Source organism: Mesoplodon mirus (assembly GCF_964341445.2).
Source record: "Mesoplodon mirus genome assembly, chromosome: 4".
Taxonomy (NCBI): domain Eukaryota; kingdom Metazoa; phylum Chordata; class Mammalia; order Artiodactyla; family Ziphiidae; genus Mesoplodon; species Mesoplodon mirus.
In genome coordinates, this window is record NC_138979.1 from 142161214 (window position 1) to 142181060 (window position 19847).

Sequence of the window (19847 nt, forward strand, 5' to 3'; positions counted from 1 at the left end):
CTGCCTATGGTTTTCTTTCTTTGATCCTTGAAGAAACTTTGAACCACTTAAAACTATTTTCAATTGCCTTAACTTCCTCATCCCAAATAAAGCACAAGAATGCTTACGGAAACATGCAAGCCATAATTATAATTTACCTGCCTTACAAGCAGCAGCAAAAAAACCAAACTTATAAGTCATTTTACCTTAAAACATGCTGTTTCAAAAAGGAAAAAAAATATTTTAAACATTTTAAGTTTCACAATAATTTTTTTTAATTGGTAAGAAAAATGATGATGCTGTGCCATCAGTATTTATGAATCTTGTCAAGTGACAAAAGAAGGTAATGTGCTTAACCATTTAAAAATCTTCCTCTTTAGATCCAAGCATGGTATTAAAAAAAATGTAATACTCTACTATCTTTTTAAAAAATTGACAGTGATATGTCTTTATTTGGAATAAGCAAGTTTAAGAATAGCTATTGTAATCTTTAAAACAATGCACTGAAAATAAGTCTTAATTTCAGAGTTTTATTGTATTGCACTAAAGGAACAGCAGGACGGTTATACAATGTTCTCTCTCATTCAGTTTTGAAAATCTAAAGTACTTGCAAACTCTTAACATCTTTACCACCAGATTAGAACACTAATAACCAATTTCTTAATAAGTAATGTCTCACAAATTAAAACACATTTAAAATAGCTTTAAATGCATTCTTCACAAGTAAGTCAGCATATATTTTTGTATCATGTTCACTTATGCTTAAGAATTAAAGCAAGTATATTACTCTGGTGGAAATATGGGAAATCTCTCATTCATGCAATATACAGGGATAATATTTCAAGTCAAAGGGAAAAAAAATCCCACTCATTTTTTTAATGCATCCATATATAATCACCTACATGATAGATGAGGAAACCCATGAAGTTTTCACAGGTCAGATATATATTTTCAATTCCTCAGAAGCACCTGATATCTACAGCTAATTTATAATTAAATGGCATTTCAATAAAACCAAAATGAGCCCTACAACTTCTATAAACAAAAGCTTCCAATGGACTAAGGATAGTCAATAATTAATGCAGTCATTTAAGGGATTATGGCTGTTCCTTAAGGAGTGCAAGTTCAAACCTGTCAACACCAGAGGTATCATTTTATATTAATTTATACGTAATTCCATTTAAATTCTTTATCCGAGTATAACATATGAAAACAGTCTTTCCACAAGCAAAAAATGTGGAAACATTTAAAAAATAAGGAGTCATTTTTTAAAGTAACTGATCAGATTCCATAGGCTACTCTTGGAAACAGGATCTTGCTGGATAGAATCCCTTCGTTTGGTGGCTTTTTGCATGCACTTAACTGGACCAGTTCTTCTGAGTGTTGTTCTAAGAGCTCACCAAAACATAGATCATGCTGAAAAGAAGAAAAAGGCTATTATTAACTCAAACATTCCTAATTATAAAAACTAAGCGCACCAAAAAGTTGAGTCTGCTTTATATAGCAAACTAGTTCATGATATCACACCATCACAGAAAATGGAAAGACCAATGAATGACAAGTTCACAGTATGATTTTAATCTGCATTTATGGACTTTTGCCTAAGGTAGGATTGGCTCAGTGCATGTGCTGTAGTTGTCCCCTATTTCCTTTCCAATTTTAGCAAATAGAACAGCACAGCTGAAAGCTTAATGGGGATCAGAGCTTAGAGAAGCAATCCAAACAGCACACTGCTCCAGAGCTATGTCTAAGAATAGGAGTGAGCATCTCCAAGGGCTCACTTCATGCCAGGCCTTCTGTTAGGTCCTAGGAGGTAGGGTAGGTACCATTATCCCCATTTTACAGACAGGAATGATCAATCAAGGAACTTTCCCATTAGAGAAAGGCTCTAGGCAATAGCAGAAAGTTTAAAAAAGAAAAGGGGACCAACAAGCAAAATAAAAAGCAATAACCATTTGATCCTACATGAAGGGCAAGGTGGGAGAGGCATGGTTCAAAAGCATGTGTGTCTAAATGGAAATACAAAGCAAGGAGGTGAGCACACTTGACAGACTATTTATTTTTTGTTATCATTATTTAATTAATAGACTTTTTAAAAGAGCAGTGTTAGCTTTACAGAAAAATTGAGCTGCAAGTAAAGAGACCTCTCATGGACCTCCCGCTCCCAGCACACAGACAGACATACAGACACAGATACACAGACACACACACACACACACACACACACACACACACAGTTTCCCGTTTTACTGGCATCTTACATTAGTGTGGTATGCTTGTTACAACTGAACCAATACTGACACATCATTATTAACTAGAGTCCAGTGTTTACATTAAGGTTCACTGGCTGTTGTATATTCTACAGGTTGTGACAAATGTATATTTGCTTGGCAAACGTACCCACCCTTACAGTATCATACAGAATAGTTTCACTGCCCTAAAAATTATCTGTGCTCTGTCTATTCATCCCTCCCTCCCTGCTAATCCCTGGTGACCACTGATATTTTTACTGTCTCCATAGTGTTGCCTTTTCCAGAATATCATATATTTGGAATCAGACAGTCTGTAGCTTTTTCAGACTGGCTTCTTTCACTTAGCAACATGCATTTAAGTTTCCTCCATGTATTTTCATGACTCGATAGATCATTTCTTTTAATCTCTGAATAATATTCCATTGTCTGGATGGACCACAGATTAAATATGATGTTTATCCATTACTATTGCTTTTTTTTTTTCTGGTGCTGTTGCCTGGCATGCGGGATCTTAGTTCCCCGACCAGGGATCAAACCTGTGCTCCCTGCAGTGGAAGCGCAGGCTTAACCACTGGACTGCCAGGGAAGTCCCTACTATTGCTTTTTAAAGAAAGACAATGGGCTTCATTGTAAGGGCTGGGCTCACAGAAGTTCACAGACAGCCTGGGAGGGGGCCCAATGGGTCAATGGTCTTGGTGCTTGGCCTGAGGACAGATGATGGAGACAGAGTGGACTTGTGGGCTCTCGTGATCTGGGCGATTGTTTCCATTCTCCTCGGGCAGACAGCTGGCTGTCCCCGGCTCTTCTCAGAAAGGCCTTTCAGGTGGGGGTGATACCCTACTCCATCGACAGGCCTGGAACTTAGTTTGCTGCTCTTATGGGGGCTCGTGGCTGATATGACCCCCAGACTGGGTGTCTGCCCTTCTCTTTCTCCTCAATCAAGGCACTGTGTTGGCTGGGCCTCCCGCCTGGACTCGTGTGTGTGTGTGCATGTGTGTTGATGGACAATTTAAAACAAATGAATGATGTAGTGCCACCATCTCCTGGTGAATATTTTCCCACAACTCTACATCTCCAATTTTATCATTTATTCAAGCATTCATTTATTTTCCTTCTTTCAACAAATATGTTTTAAGTGCCTACTATATGCCGGCACTGTTCCAGACACTTATTATAGAAACTAAAAACTGAAAATGAACAGAAATTAAAAGGACACATGGAATTTCACTTTTCAGAACTTTTTCACTATCTTTGTTTCATGTATGAACGTCTCTAGGTGTACTAACGGACACTCATTTTTCACAAATATAACGTCTAAAATTATAAAAATACATTTTCCATAAATTCAAGTCTAGCACTTCACCCTTTTCCATAATGGAAACCAGTATGATGTAAACAAAAAATAAGCAAGTTTTCAAGTAACAAAAAGGAGAGGGAAGAGAAACTTAATTACTGCCAAAATTACATCTAATACAACTAATTTTCTTCATATTTTGACAATCAGGTAGAAATTCCTCTCCAGTTGAGTATTTATCAATAAAAAATGGGAAAAGTGTATTTATAAAGCTTAAAGAAAAATTGTAACTCCACACTCGCCCGTGTCCATTTCTAGTTTTAATAAGCAGCCGTTTTCCTCCACCTACAGTACACCTAGAACAGTGCCTCTCAACCAGGGCTGATTTTGCCCCACAGAGGGCATCTGGCAAACGTCTAGAGACATTTCTGGTTATTATGACTGGGGCAGGGGGAAGTTACTGGCATCTAGCGGGCAGAGGCCAGGGATGCTGCTAAACATCCTACAATGCACAGGACAGCTCCTCACAACAAAGATTTATCCTGCTCAAAATATCACAGTACCAAGATCAAGAAACCCTGACCTAGAGGAATGATGATATGAGTCCATCACAGTATAAAGGGAGGAAAATCAATAACTGCAGCATCAGGACTTCCCTGGTGGTCCAGTGGTTAAGAATCTGCCTTCCAATGCAGGGGATGCGGGTTCAATCCCTGGTAGGGGAACTAAGATCCCACATGCCTTGGGGCACCTAAGCCCAACGCGCCGCAACTACTAAGCCTGCGTGCCTCAAATAGAGAGCCCGCTTGCCACAAACTACAGAGCCCTTGCACTTTGGAGCCCGCACGCCACAGCTAGAGAGAAGCCCACGTGCCGTAACGAAGATTCTGTGTGCCACAACTAAGACCCGATGCAGCCAAAAAAATAAATAAATAATAAAATAAATAAATAACTGCAGCATCCTATATGATAGAACTTTTCTTTCCTTCATCCCATTCGGATCATGCAAACCAGAAAATAAAGGGTAGAGTGTACAGTTTATGAAGAATGATAAAGAAAAAATTAAACATAATCTTGAGACAGACACTGAAGCCAAGCAGAAACTTTTTTGCAAACACACACAGCCATGTCCTCTTGCTCTGCCATGGAGAATGAGGACTGTCCTTCACTGCCTGTCTGAGACTTTGGAAGCAGCACCCCTGACCCAACCTTCTGCCCCTGACTGCACATCAGCTGGCTGCCTTGACAAGTACCAGTTTATTCAATGTGTGTGAATTTGCTGGTGTGCACTGCGCTGTTATCAGTACCACCGTTCAAGACGTGAGTTATTCTTCAAGTGGATTTTAAGGTGTTCATACCATAATGCCTGCAAATGTTTCTGGCAGCAAAGGGAAATCATATTTTCGTTTTGTTTTTTAAACTTACCCATATAGGTAGTAAAAAAATGCTAGAAGATAAAAAGCTAATTTGCACCATCCTTCTTTCTGACAATATGCTAGAATATCTGCATTCATGATGGTTGTAGGGTCATAGAGTCCTGGTCCACTCATCACTGGTCTACTCATATACCTGTAATAAACACAGTTGATTAGCCACTCGGAATGGAAGCTAACCTTCAGGATGGAAGGGAGCATTCTTCTTCTCAAATAATATTTGTTACAATGAGAGGTGGTCCACATTGGGAAGCATACTTTTAGTTCTAGGTGGAGTTCTTTCCTTTTATCATCTTAATTTTAAAACTGGAGCCCCTACAGAGAACAAGGTGGTTAAACAAGTCATATCTGGTCTCCTCTACACTTTGAGAAATCCAAGAAAATTAAGAATAACTGTAAAAAGGAAATACAATTTTTTCTTTCAACTTTTTATTTTAACATAAAGAACACTTCACCAAGATATTCCAAATGTTCACATTTACCACACAGCTTTGTCCTTCTCTTTTCTGTTCTCTCTCTAAATACACGCACATTTTTTTCTGAGCCATTTTAGAGCCAGTTACAGATGTGAAACCACTTTACTCTTAAATACTTCTTCTGTATGTATTTCCTAAAATCAAGGGCAATGAGATTTTGACATGCCTATCTAAATCAAAACACTCTAATGCTATACAGATCAGATATAACATTTAGAAGTTATGAAATATGAATCTTTTATAAATAACCAATTTAAAGTCATAAAGTAAACATGGAGAAAGAAGTTAGACACACTGTACAATTTGATTTATATGAAGTTCAAAGATGGACAAAACTAATCTAAGCTGCAAGAGATCACTGGTTCTCCTATGAAAGTACAGGGCTAACTGATTGGAATGGGACACAAGGGACTCTTCTGAGGGCTGGAAGTGCTGTATATCTTGATCTGGGCGGTAGTTTCACAAGTGTATCCATATGTAAAAATCCATTGAGCTGTACACGTTAGACGTTCACACATTATCGTATGTAAGTTATACCTCACTTTAAAAAAAACCCTTTAAAGAATAATAACATAAGCTCCATAAGAGGTATTAACACAGTTATTTGTGCATCCATGTGGTTTTAAAAATAAATGCCAACTAATTTCGTTTAGGTGACCAGCATGTAAGATAACCATATCAACCACAGTATAATTAAAATTTAATTAGGAAAAGTATTAGAAGTGTATCTAAATATTACCTCCAAATATGATATGCCAAGAGGGGCATATTGAGACCCAGTGTAAGCCACTCTGCTGCACAAAGAAACATGACACAGAAGAAAGCATGGATGAGGTACTCTGGAAGGACAAGCTGGAAGAAAAACACAAGCCAGTTATCAAAAATGCCTTGGCATTAAATCAACTGCTAATTTGGAAAGCAGGTGGCAACTAAGTTTCACTAATGAAAAATCACTGTTTTCCTAGAATCAGAAATGAAAGATGCTACTGAGTTTTATTTCCATATTAAGCTTTTGAACAAAAGCAGGATTATATGCCAACTGACCAGAGGATATAGCTTGCACTAAAAGAATAAGATATAACTTAAAATTTAAAACCCAAACTCTTAGAGCAACAGGTTAAATTATACAAAGTTACCACCCAGATTGTTCAAACACAGTTATTTGCTAATCACTCAGAATATTTTTTCTTTCCACCATTCAAAAATGATGAAAATACAAAAATGAAATATCTGATCACATGCAACATGATATAAAAAAATCCACAAAAACAAAACTCCCCTTTAGAAGTTTACACATTACTGTTTTTAAGCCTTTAAACAGAAACCAGGGATGTTACATATACAATATTTAGCAAACCACATCACATTACCACAAAAGTAATTTTTCAATGGAAAGCCAACAGCCAATAATCTCAGCACAGTCGGGGGGAAAGAACATTAATATGCACAGATGCAAACGATGTGCTTTCTGCAATGCAGGAGGGAAAAGACTAAGATCTGAACCATGAAATTGGAATTCTCCCGGTTCCTGAGCTCCCATTCCTACAAGGCCTTCCTATTTCTTTCAGCCTGCTTTCTCCAATGAAGGGCTACAAACACAGCAGACCAGTAGGAGCTCAGAACTCAAAAACAAAATGCATCTTTTGATAGCAGGTAGTATTAAGTGAGGAAAAATTAGTTCAAGCAAAATGCTTTTTGTAAAATGACCAAGAGTTCATGCTTTACTTTAAATTATCTTTCTCATCCTACAGATTTCAGCCTAATGACTCTGTTAAATATAAATACCAAAACCTTTCATTTCAAGTTTCAGCCAAAGAGCTTCCTACAAGTCACAGCTTCAAAGCCAGTTTCTCAAATGTGCTGCACTGTCCCATCAGATCTTTCCTGAGGGGAAACTATAGCTGTAGAAATAATATATTACTTATTCAAGTCCATTTTCTAGCACTCCCAAATTACTTTTCCCATTCAAAGCTGTAAAGCAAAGTTTTTAATTAATACTATTTTAAATAAAATTCCAGTAAAACCAATTAATCTATACCACTAACCAGATATTTTCTACAAATTTAAGTAATATAATAACAAGATAAACTCTGCACATGTATATAAACATGTAAATAACATGGACCATTAAGCCAGCATTTAATTAAGATCAAAGTTAAACATCTGCAAGAAAATATCCATAGGAAAATCTTTGGAACACAAAGACTACAACCAGGACAAACCAAGAAAAATATATAATACATTTCATTAGGAGTTCCACTAAAGCTACTGTTTATAATACTAGTTTAAATTAAAGATTTTTCTTTAAAATATAATGAGCCTATTTTGGCCCTCTAAAACCAAGTGATCTAACAATACAAATCATCATCCAAGTTTTCCAGACTAGGGTATGGGGAGAAAATGATTTTGAAAGCATGATCCCTACTGCTCTTAAACAATATTCTTTAATAAGAGTGATAATAAAGATAATCTGCAACTCTACCAGTTTTAATATGAAACAAATGCCACACTCCCTCCCTTCTCCTCAAAACAGTCCAGATACTTTTACTATGCATCTCTCATGAAGACCAGTCCTCTTCAATCATTCTTTAATGACGAAATTTCCCCATTAGTGGCACAAAATGATTCCATTTAGGAACCCACATTTACACAAAAACTAGTATCCATAAACACCGCATGCAAATATGGCTGAAATGATAGTACTTAAACATGCAAATCATAATATTCTGTAGTTAAGGTTCACATTTTTAAATACAGTGGTATTTGTCTTCCCCCATACTTTGGCAGAATTGTCAAAACAACTTTTCAATAGGGAAAACTGTCAGATGCACTGCTATTAAGCCAATTATCGGCACCCTATCCAAAACACAACTTGTGCTGGTGTAGAAACTTCCTTCCAATCCACTGTAGCGTTAGGATGTGCCAAGCACAAAGTGACAATTTCTTTGCATTAAAAAAAAGCCAAAAATCACACTCTATATTTTAAAATGAAATTAGTCCCTCTTAAGTTATAGTAAATTAGGAAAATACAAGAATCTAAACCTAAAAAATCAGGCAGTCTGGGTTTGAATTCTGACTCTACGTTAGCTGTGTGACCCTGGGCAAAGTGCCTGAACATCACTAAGCCTCAGTTTACTCTCCTATTGATGAGTATAATATACTCACCTCTTAGGATTGTCATGAAAACTGAATGAAAAAACCCAGGTAAAGCCCTCATCTGATTTCAGCTATTATCATCTTCATCATCATTTGGTTATTTGAAGTAATGAAAAGCCAAAGAAGATAGAATACTATTAATAAACAGCCATCAAAAGGAGAAATTTCAGTTTGTTAATTTCTTGGTAACAATTAGTTTAAACAGTAAGTTAAGATGTTTTACAATGAACATCATTACTTTCCAGTGAAAAAGCAGATTCATCTCATATTTTGCTTCATAAGAGTAGAGAAACAGCAAGTTAATACTTTTAATTGTACCTACATCAAGTCTTACTGTAGCAGTTCTTTAAAGACAAACCAGGAATCTATTCCATCATGGCTATTTATCTAGGAAACAATGATAAAAGTAGCAAACCAACTTTATAGACCCTTTCCAGATAAAATCCCTCTAGCATGCTAGTGCTTTACAGTTTTACACAGCTAAAGTCTATACATGTTTTCATCTTCATTAAGTAATGTTTAAAGATGAATTATTACATTCTATTTCTTGAAGACACACTCACTGCTTTTCGACAAAAATCCTTTCAGTTTCTGACCAGTTAGGCAAAAATCAAACCTACAGGCTAAAGGAGAATCTTCCTGTAAATTAAATGAAGTCAAATATACATATAAAACCCCTAAGCACAATGGGGCCACATTACAACTAAATCCAGAAGAGCTCAGAACTTAGTGGAAGACAGGTCTGCTTTAGAAACTTAGAGTGGATAGATACTAGAAATAACTATGTAGACATTTGTATACAAATTGTTATCCACAAAATTCTGACAGCATGAATCCAAAGGTAAGCCTTACTGCAAGATTCCAGAGCCTAAGAACAGAGCTATCCACCTAAAAGGCTCTGAATAAACAGCTGCTGAAAGAATAAATAAATTCCAGAGTAGACAAAACCAAAGATAAAAATAGATACGGTACTAAAGACTCCACCTACAGACTACCTCGGAGTAAGTTACCACAAAAGAACAACCTCACCTATTAAAGTCATTTCATGTTAACCAACTTTCAAACACTGCACCTAATAATTTAATATCGAAGTGCCTATGGCTATAACATTTTTTTAAATGCACGAGCATTTAACAGCTTTCCCTACTTGACTGGGCCAGCAAGCAAACATTTGCATAAAATATGAAATTTCATGAAATCATAAACCTCAACAGGCATATGAACAAGCACACTGAACAGAACAGTTTACAAATACAAACGCCCTAACCCTCCCCATGAAATGGACGTAGCATTAAAACATTAAACTGAAAAGCAGTACACACCTTTAATGCAATTTTGACTCTTTTAATCTTTTTGACCTTTTCAACTGTCTTTGGCCGACAATGTAAAAAGCAGATTGGAAGAATGTTAGTATGACAGCTGACAAGATCACCAGCAGATTAATAATAGAATAGTCAAGCAGGATAGGAAAAAGAATATTTTTTTAAATTCTGCCTACTTCAAAAAGTACAAATTTATCATGCTACTGAGAATATTGGCCATTTTCAAATTATATCAAGTTAAAAGCAAAAACCGTTTAAAAATCTAAAGAAATAGCCTATATTATAACTTACAGGATTCAGGGTATTACACTGGTCTATAGGATTCTTGTAATCAGTCTTCAGCTCATCAAATGCTATAATCTAAAATAAAAACAAAATAGTTAAGATCTCTCACTTTAATAAAAAGCAGCAATAAACCTGCCCCATCAAACAATAACTGAATAAAGTAAGTTAATAGGACAAAAGCAGAAGTGTAGCAACTTTATATGTACCAGTTTACAGTAAGCTCAATATATGGTAATTAATAAATAACTAGAATCACATTCAAAGAATTGAAAACACTTGTATATTGTTATCATTAAAATGATCTGATATCACTGTGATAAATACCTTCAATTTTCAGTTTTTTCAATGCCTCCACTAAAGTTATTTTCTCTGCTTGAAATAGTCTCTCCCCCAGCCATGACTATTTATGGAAGCTCCTCTTTATCCTAAACAAACATTCTTCCTATGTCAACTCCTCCCTGTAGGTCTCCCTAACTCCCTTGGGCAGAAATAATTGCACGCCTGTCTAATCTCCACATAGCACAAGGCTTTATAACACTATCAGGCTGGCATTTCTCATACTGGAGGAGAGGATTTAAGTTCAGGTTTGTGTCCCCCCACTAGACTGTGTGCCCCTCAGGGTGAAGTGTTTTTAATCATCTGTGCACGTCCCTCCCTTGTCACAGTGTTCAGCGGGACACTAGAAATGGACTTGTATGCTTCAATTTGTTCCCATTTGTACCTAAGCACATACATTTCACAGTCCTGCTTCGATTTGGAAATTCAAGAAATAGCCTCAGAATAGAGGAACACTAAGAGAATATTAAACTCCACAGCCAGGACCACCACAGACAGTACTGCAGTTTCTGCACAGAACAAAAGGCCAGGTGGGGGCACAATGCCACGCACGCTTCTGCTGCCAAGCACCCTGGCATGGGCTCTGCAACAGGGGCTATTCAGGAGGGAGGACTTTTCTAATCCTGTGCCTCAAGAGGCATCTTATTCTAATTCACCTTAAGGCACCACACAGGCAAGAGCAGGCCTGTTTAAGGGCACTGCAAACATGATCAATCTGACCTCCTTTCGTGTCCTCTGTGTATTCCTACCACATGCAGGTCCTTTCATTCGGTCACCAAACTAAAGACTGAAGAAGGGTAAAGCCCAGGTAAGGCCAGCTTCTCATGGTGTGATGAGTGAAACAGTTATAAGTATGATAAGGGGAGAAAGATCTCATCCACTTAAAATGCATTGCAAGGACTTCCCTGGCGGTCCAGGGGTTAAGACTCCATGCTTCCACTGCAGGGGACACAGGTCCCATCCCTGGTCGGGGAACTAAGATCCCACATGCCGTGTGGCGTGGCCAATAAATAATAAACAAATAAAATGCATGGCAAGAGTAAATCAACTATCCTTTAATATAAGTAAATAAATAAAAATTTTATATCATACCGTTAAAAAAAACAGCAAGAATCAAGAATGTTTCTGTCTGCACTCTGAGAAGAAATGTGGCTTTAACATTTAAGGTCACTGAACACAGAACTTCAAAGTCAAAATGCACTAAAAATCAAATAGGGGTGACACATCACTTTGTGTGAAAATAAGAAGCCAAAGGCCCCAAGTTTATGGGGGAGCTATTTTAGTTGCTGCCACCAGTCACCCAGGGGACAAAGAATTTAATCTGCCCTTCCTGGAATCCGCTAGACCACCGGGGTAGTCTCATTCAGTAAATATTGATTGAACACTTATATAGGTGCCAGGCACTATTTTAAGCCCTGCGACATAGCAGTGAACACAGCAAAAATCTTTGCTCTCACAGAACTTACATTTTAATGTTTAATTACTTTCCTTCTATTTCTACTTTCATTAAAATTTTTATTAGGCCTTCCTAGTAATCTGCCTTCCAATGCAGGGAATGCGGGTTCGATCCCTGGTCAGCGAACTAAGATCCCACATGCCCCGGGCTTCAACTACTCAGCCTGCATGCTCTAGAGCCCATGTGCCACAACTACTGAGCCCGCACGCTTCAACGAAAGACCCCGCATGCCGAAACGAAGATCCCGCCTGCCGCAACTAAGACCTGCCGCAGCCAAATAAATATTAAAAAAATATATTTACTGAATGAAAGGGGGGAAAAAGGAAAAAATAGTCCTATGCTTAAAAAAAAGTACAGAACTCACCAAAAGGCATTTTCCTTTGCTAATGACCCCTAACACATATAAATGTTAAAAATATAAATGTACAAATAGGAGATACTAATTTCTGATTATTTATTTCTGATTATTAATCTAATTTCTGATTATTTATGGATATAATTAGTCAATTACCTGACATTAGCTGTGATATATTCCCAATGCATTTTAGTAATAACGTTTAAGACAAGGACTGACTGTGATCGCAAATACAATTACTTCCCTATAACAAGATCCAACTTACTAGCAGAGTATGAAACTTGTGCTTTAACTTTTTTCCCACTGGACAGTTTCTTCAGGTGATTTCAAAGGATCTTTTAATGCGTATGTTGCTGAATGGGTTTCTGTTTGAGTGCTATAAGCTAGAGTTGTCAAAACTCTTCTGAAAAGATTCTTAAACTAGTGGTTTTCAAATCTTCTGTGACTGTGGGTCTGGACAAGGACGTTCACAAAGTTTTCCAAAAGAGTGCAAAAACAAAACAATCCCTAAAGATAGCAAACTACACAATTCAGGATACCTTCAAATTCAATGCACATCTTTGGAGAATGACTTCTGCATTTTTAGCTTTCAAACAAATCTATGCTCCCAACTCTATTCTCCAAAAAGCATGAATCACATGAATTAGGACTAAACTGAGAGATGTAACCATCAGCATAAAAAAAAATCCTCCATACAACAATTAACATAAACTGGATTTTCTGAATTTATACTTGAAATTTCCAGATGAGTCTTCTGACAGATACTTAAAATGACCTAAGAAAATAAACTGGGGACCTCCCTGGTGGCGCAGTGGTTAAGAATCCACCTGCCTAATGCAGGGGACACAGGTTCAAGCCCTGGTCTGGGAAGATCCCACATGCTGCGGAGCAACTAAGCCTGTGCTCCATGGCTACTGAGCCCGCGTGCCTAGAACCCATGCTCTGCAACAAGAGAAGCCACCGCAATGAGAAGCCCGCACACCGCAACGGAGAGTAGCCCCTGCTCGCTGCAACTAGAGAAAGCCCGCGTGCAGCAACGAAGACCCAATGCAGCCAAAAATAAATTATTTAAAAATTAAAAATATAAAAAGTTTTAAAAAAAGAAAAGAAACTGAAGGTTACATAGTTAACAGAAAAACTAAAACTATATCTTTATTTAGAATTTTCTATTTTTTCCCAAAGAATGCACAATCCTCTGAACTACTAGAAATCCCTAAGGATATAAGGTCTCCACTAATCTGTGGAGTACAAACAAATTTTTAATTCTGTAACAGGACTTAAAATCACCTACTTCACCCAAACACATATTCATTTAAATTACCCAAACACATATTCATTTAAATTACCCATTTTTTTCTTTAAAGTGCAGTTCAGGTTTTCTTAGCAAAACACAATCTAGTTCAGAATGTAAGCCATCCACAGCTCTCTTCTAAGAATCCTCATCAGCTCAGAAAACAGAGTGCCCATCAAGCAGGAAGTGATTAACTCCTCATCTACAAACGGCAGGGAACCACACATTTCAGTTTCATCAGAGGTTTACTAAGGCAGAGCTAGTTTGCATCCCAAATTATCTTTACTTATTGTCTTTATTCCACCAAAGAAGAGCCCAAAATGCTCTTCAAGTTATGGGTTCCTACTGACAAAGCATTTTGAGGGAGCAGCCTACATAAGCATTCCCCCACTACACAAGCAGTTGGGTTTCAAATAATTACAAATGTAATTACACTCCTTAGCAAAAGGGAATGGATTTGAGAATTTTTTTTTTTTTTTTTGCACAAGACACTGCCACCACGTAAATCACTCTGCCCCTGTATGTTCCATAACAAATCCCTGCTATGGGCATGATGAAACCTGACTGAAAATTTACATGAGAGTGAACATGCCCAATCATTCAAACTAAGACCAATATCCCAGAAGGTACTAGAATATGGAGGGCAGAGCAAAAATAAGATACATTTTTAATGAATGCTGATGTCCAAAAGGCTGCTTCTAATTTTGTGTTAGAGAAACAGGAATCCTTAAAAATCTCTTGTATTTCACAGGGAACTTAACTTGTTCCTTACAGGGACCAGTAAGGATGTGCTTCTGTCCTGCAACATGATGTGAGTAAAAGAGAAAGAAAAAAAAAAATTACCCTAGAGAAGCGTAAGGTTTCTGAGCATTTTCAAAATCAAATTAAAACTACCTCTACTAAATCAGCTACTCCGAACACAGAGGTGGCTAGGAAGTCTCTCGAGAAACCTGTCGGTCAAAGTATGATTTAGGGGGAAAGTTCGGAGATAACGGTCAACAAAGTAATCAATTCAACCGGCATCAAAGTTCACCAGGAGACAATGCCGGGGGGTGATTCTACTTGAAGAGCACCCAACAAGTGCGTGAAAAGTAGAGCTGGAAATTTATCTAAAGTGGGTTATAACTACCTCATTTGGGCCACACTCCTGTGGACACCAGAAAACAAAGGCAATCTGCATTAAATAATAATATTTCGGCAAACTTCATTCCGGCTGAGCACGTAGCACGCCCCTCTGCGCCCTTGACATCCTCCCGAGGGACGAGAGAACGCGGGGATGCGGCGCCGGCCAGCGAAGCGCTGTCCCTCAGGGCCCGCTAGGACCGCGGCCGCCCCACCCGGCGAGGGAGGAGTAGCGGCGGGCGCGGCCTGCGTCGGGACACAGCGGGCGCAGCCAGCCAGCCGCCGGACGCCTCGGCTCCTCCTGGACCTGCAGCCCCCGGTTCGCGGACCGAGGGCGCGCAGGACCCTGGCCGCGCGGCCGGCACCGCCCCGGCCTGGCCCCATTCCCGGGCGTGCGGACCTCCGAGGGCCGTGGCCGCCCCGACCACGGGCCCGGGGCGAAAAGAGGCTGCGCCGCCACCTCGCCCTTCTTTCCCCGGCCCCGGCTACTCACATGCCAAATGGCGAAGAAGATGAGTGCGGCGGTGAGCAGCAGCGCCAGCATGTAGCAGAAGGCCGCGAACGTGAACGCCATGGCCGGGGAGGAGGAGCAGGGAGCAGCGCCGCCGCCAGCGGAGAAAGGCGGCGCAGGGCCCTCTGGGTAAAACCATTCACTTCCCGCGACCACAACCCACACCGCCGCCGCTGCCGCCGCAGGGGCGCCAACCCTCCCAGCACGCCTGCGCACCAGCCCCGGTGCAAGGAGCCCTCCGGTGGCCGGAGTCCGCCATGCACTTGTATTGTCTGCATAGAGGATTAATTTATTTTGCCTACTTCGCTCCTTTATTCTTTGAACAAATATTCATTGACTGAGTGCCAGTATGTTCCAGGTACTGTACTTCTCCTTTGAGATACAAAGGTGAGTAAAATAGTGCTAGCACGGAAAGAAGTTAGTATAGTGCCGGAAATGAATACTTAAATAAATCATTACAGCATTATTACCCTGTTAACGGACATCTGCAGCATGTTATGAAAGGTCAGAGCAGGGCGCCAAGCCCACCCTGCAGCGTTCAGGGAAGGATTCCTGGAATAGATGTTTCTTAAACTGAGGCTTACATGAGTAGAAGTTGTCCAGGCAAAGAGACGGTAGGATCAGCCGTCCAAGCAGAGGGTTCAACGTGAGCAAAGGCACAGAGATGAAAGAAAGAAAAAAATTTCGGTGTCTTAGGTGAAACCACCTAAACAGTTCTAAATTCGTGGACAAGACAGTGCTGAGAGTTAGGGGTCATCAAGGGTTTAGATCACAGAGGGCCTTATATGCCTGCTTAAGGAGCTCAGACTTCATATCCCATAAGCCCATGTTTTTCAATCTCTTTTGCTCACCACACACAATTAGTCTTTTTCATTGCAACACAGCAGAATATCATACACACGTGGAATTATAGAGACATGGACATCTGGATACAGAGACAAAGAAATACAGATATAACAAACAAAAATTTCATAAAACTAAATATCCACGAGTACTTGCCCTTCTATTCTTTTTTGCTGTCTTGTTTTTGGAGGGGTTTTTTGTTTGTTTCTTTTCTTTTATTCTTAGGTGGTTTTTATTTGTTTTTTTTTAACATCTTTATTGAAGTATAATTGCTTTACAATGGGGTGTTAGTTTCTGCTGTATAACAAAGTGAAACAGCTATACATATACATATATCCCCATATCTCCTCCCTCTTGCGTCTCTCTCCGACCCTCCCTATCCCACCCCTCTAGGTGACACCAAGCTGATCTCCCTGTGCTATGCTGCTGCTTCCCACTAGCTATCTGTTTTACATTTGGTAGTGTATATATGTCCATGCCACTCTCTCACTTGGTCCCAGCTTACCCTTCCCGCTCCGGGTGTCCTAAAATCCATTCTCTACATCAGTGTCGTTATTCCTGTCTTGCCCCTAGGTTCTTCAGAAACTTTTTTTTTTTTTAGATTCTATATATATGTGTTAGCATACGGTATTTGTTTTTCTCTTTCTGACTTACTTCACTCTGTATGACAGACTCTAGGTCCATCCACCTCATACAAATAACTCAATTTCATTTCTTTTTATGGCTGAGTAATAGTCCATTGTATATATGTGCCACTTCTTATTGATCCATTCATCTGTCGATGGACACTTAGGTTGCTTCCATGTCCTGGCTATTGTAAACAGAGCTGCAATGAACACTGTGGTACATGACTCTTTTTGAATTATGGTTTTCTCAGGGTATATGCCCAGTAGTGGGATTGCTGGTCTTGTGGTAGTTCTATTTTTAGTTTCTTAAGGAACCTCCATACTGTTCTCCATAGCGGCTGTATCAATTTACATTCCCACCAACAGTGCAAGAGGGTTCCCTTTTCTCCACACCCTCTCCAGCATTTACTGTTTGTAGATTTTTTGGTGATGGCCATTCTGACTGGTGTGAGGTGATACCTCACTGTAGTTTTGATTTGCATTTCTCTAATGATTAGTGATGTTGAGCATCCTTTCATGTGTTTGTTGGCAATCTGTATATCTTCTTTGGAGAAATGTCTATTTAGGTCTTCTGCCCATTTTTGGATTGGGTTGTTTGGTTTTTTGATATTGAGCTGCATGAGCTGCTTGTCAATTTTGGAGATTAATCCTTTGTCAGTTGCTTCATTTGCAAATATTTTCTCCCCTTCTGAGGGTTGTCTTTTCATCTTGTTTATGGTTTCCTTTGCTGTGCAAAGGCTTTTAAGTTTCATTCGGTGCAATTTGTTTATTTTTGTTTTTATTTCCATTTCTCTAGGAGGTGGGTCAAAAAGGATCTTGCTGTGATTTAGGTCATAGAGTGTTCTGCCTATGTTTTCCTCTAAGAGTTTTATAGTGCCTGGCCTTACATTTAGGTCTTTAATCCATTTTGAGTTTATTTTTGTGTATGGTGATAGGGAGTGTTCTAATTTCATTCTTTTACATGTAGCTGTCCAGTTTTCCCAGCACCACTTATTGAAGAGGCTGTCTTTTCTCCATTGTATATTTGCCTCCTTTATCAAAGATAAAGTGACCATATGTGCATGGGTTTATCTCTGGACTTTCTATCCTGTTCCATTGATCTATATTTCTGTTTGGGGGCTAGTATCATACTCTCTTGATTACTGTAGCTTTGCAGTATTGTCTGAAGTCAGGGAACCTGATTCCTCCAGTCCATTTTCCTTTCTCAAGATTGCTTTGGCTATTCGGGGTCTTTTGTGTTTCCATACAAATTGTAAAATTTTTTGTTCTAGTTCTGTGAAAAATGCCATTGGTAGTTTGATATGGATTGCATTGAATCTGTAGATTGCTTTGGGTAGTAGAGTCATTTTCACAATATTGATTCTTCCAATCCAGGAACATGGTATATCTCTCCATCTATTTGTATCATCTTTAATTTCTTTCATTAGTGTCTTAAAGTTTTCTGCATACAGGCCTTCTGTCTCCTTAGGTAGCTTTATTCCTAGGTACTTTATTCTTTTTGTTGCAGTGGTAAATGGGAGTGTTTCCTTAATTTCATTTTCAGATTTTTCATCATTAGTGTATAGGAATGCAAGAGATTTCTGTGCATTAATTTTGTATCCTGCTACTTTACAAAATTCATTGATTAGCTCTAGTAGTTTTCTGGTAGCATCTTTAGGATTCTCTATGTATAGTATCATGTCATCTGCAAACAGTGACAGTTTTACTTCTTCTTTTCTGATTTGAATTCTTTTTATTTCCTTTTCTTCTCTGATTGCTGTGTCTAAAACTTTCAAAACTATGTTTAATAATAGTGGTGAGAGTGGACAACCTTGTCTTGTTCCTGATCTTAGTGGAAATGGTTTCCATTTTTACCATTGAGAACGATGTTGGCTGTGGGTTTGTCATATATGGCCTTTATTATGTTGAGGTAAATTCCCTCTATGCCTACTTTCTGGATGGTTTTTATCATAAATGCGTGTTGAATTTTGTCAAAAGCTTTTTCTGCATCTACTGAGATGATCATATGGTTTTTCTCCTTCAGTTTGTTAATGTGGTTTATCACATTGATTGATTTGTGTATATTGAAGAATCCTTGCATTCCTGGGATAAACCCCACTTGATCATGGTGTATGATCCTTTTAATGTGCTGTTGGATTCTGTTTGCTAGTATTTTGTTCAGGATTTTTGCATCTATGTTCATCGGTGATATTGGCCTGTAGTTTTCTTTCTTTGTGACATCTTTGTCTGGTTTTGGTATGAGGGTGATTGTGGCCTCGTAGAATGAGTTTGGGAGTGTTCCTCCCTCTGCTATATTTTGGAAGATTTTGAGAAGGATAGGTGTTAGCTCTCCTCTAAATGTTTGATAGAATTTGCCTGTGAAGCCATATGGTCCTGGGCTTTTGTTTGTTGGAAGACTTTTTTTTTTTTTTTGCGTTACGCGGGCCTCTCACTGTTGTGGCCTCTCCCGTTGCGGAGCACAGGCTCCGGACGCGCAGGCTCAGCGGCCATGGCTCAAGGGCCCAGCCGGTCCGCGGCATGTGGGATCTTCCCGGAGCGGGGCACAAACCCGTGTCCCCTGCATCGGCAGGCGGACTCTCAACCACTGCGCCACCAGGGAAGCCCTGTTGGAAGACTTTTAATCACAGTTTCAATTTCAGTGCTTGTGATTGATCTCTTTTTATTTCTATTTCTTCCTCGTTCAGCCTCGGAAAGTTGTGCTTTTCTAAGAATTTGTCAATTTCTTCCAGGTTATCCATTTTATTGGCATATAGTTGCTTGTAGTGATCTCTCATGATCCTTTGTATTTCTGCAGTGTCTATTGTTACTTCTCCTTTTTCATTTCTAACTCTGTTGATTTGAGTCTTCTCCCTTGTTTTCCTGATGAGTCTGGCTAATGGTTTATCAATTTTGTTTATCTTCTCAAAGAACCAGCTTTTAGTTTTATTGATCTTTGCTATTGTTTCCTTCATTTCTTTTTCATTTATTTCTGATGTGATCTTTATGATTTCTTTCCTTCCGCTAACTTTGGGGATTTTTGTTCTTCTTTCTCTAGTTGCTTTAGGTGTAAGGTTAAGTTGTTTATTTGAGATGTTTCTTGTTTCTTGAGGTAGGATTGTATTTCTATAAAC

At 38.9% G+C, this 19847-nt stretch overlaps 1 protein-coding gene across 1 annotated transcript; it reads right to left on the bottom strand.

Moving 5' to 3' along the window:
• Positions 1–495: 495 nt before the first annotated feature.
• CNIH1 (cornichon family member 1) lies at positions 496–15414 on the bottom strand. Its single transcript, XM_082618928.1, has 5 exons — positions 15251–15414; positions 10204–10272; positions 6174–6286; positions 4951–5094; positions 496–1395 (listed from the first exon to the last, which is right to left on the bottom strand). Exons 1-5 carry the CDS (start codon positions 15329–15331, stop codon positions 1368–1370), a joined length of 435 nt encoding a protein of 144 aa, XP_082475054.1. The 5' UTR covers positions 15332–15414; the 3' UTR covers positions 496–1367.
• Between the last annotated feature and the right edge of the window lie 4433 nt (positions 15415–19847).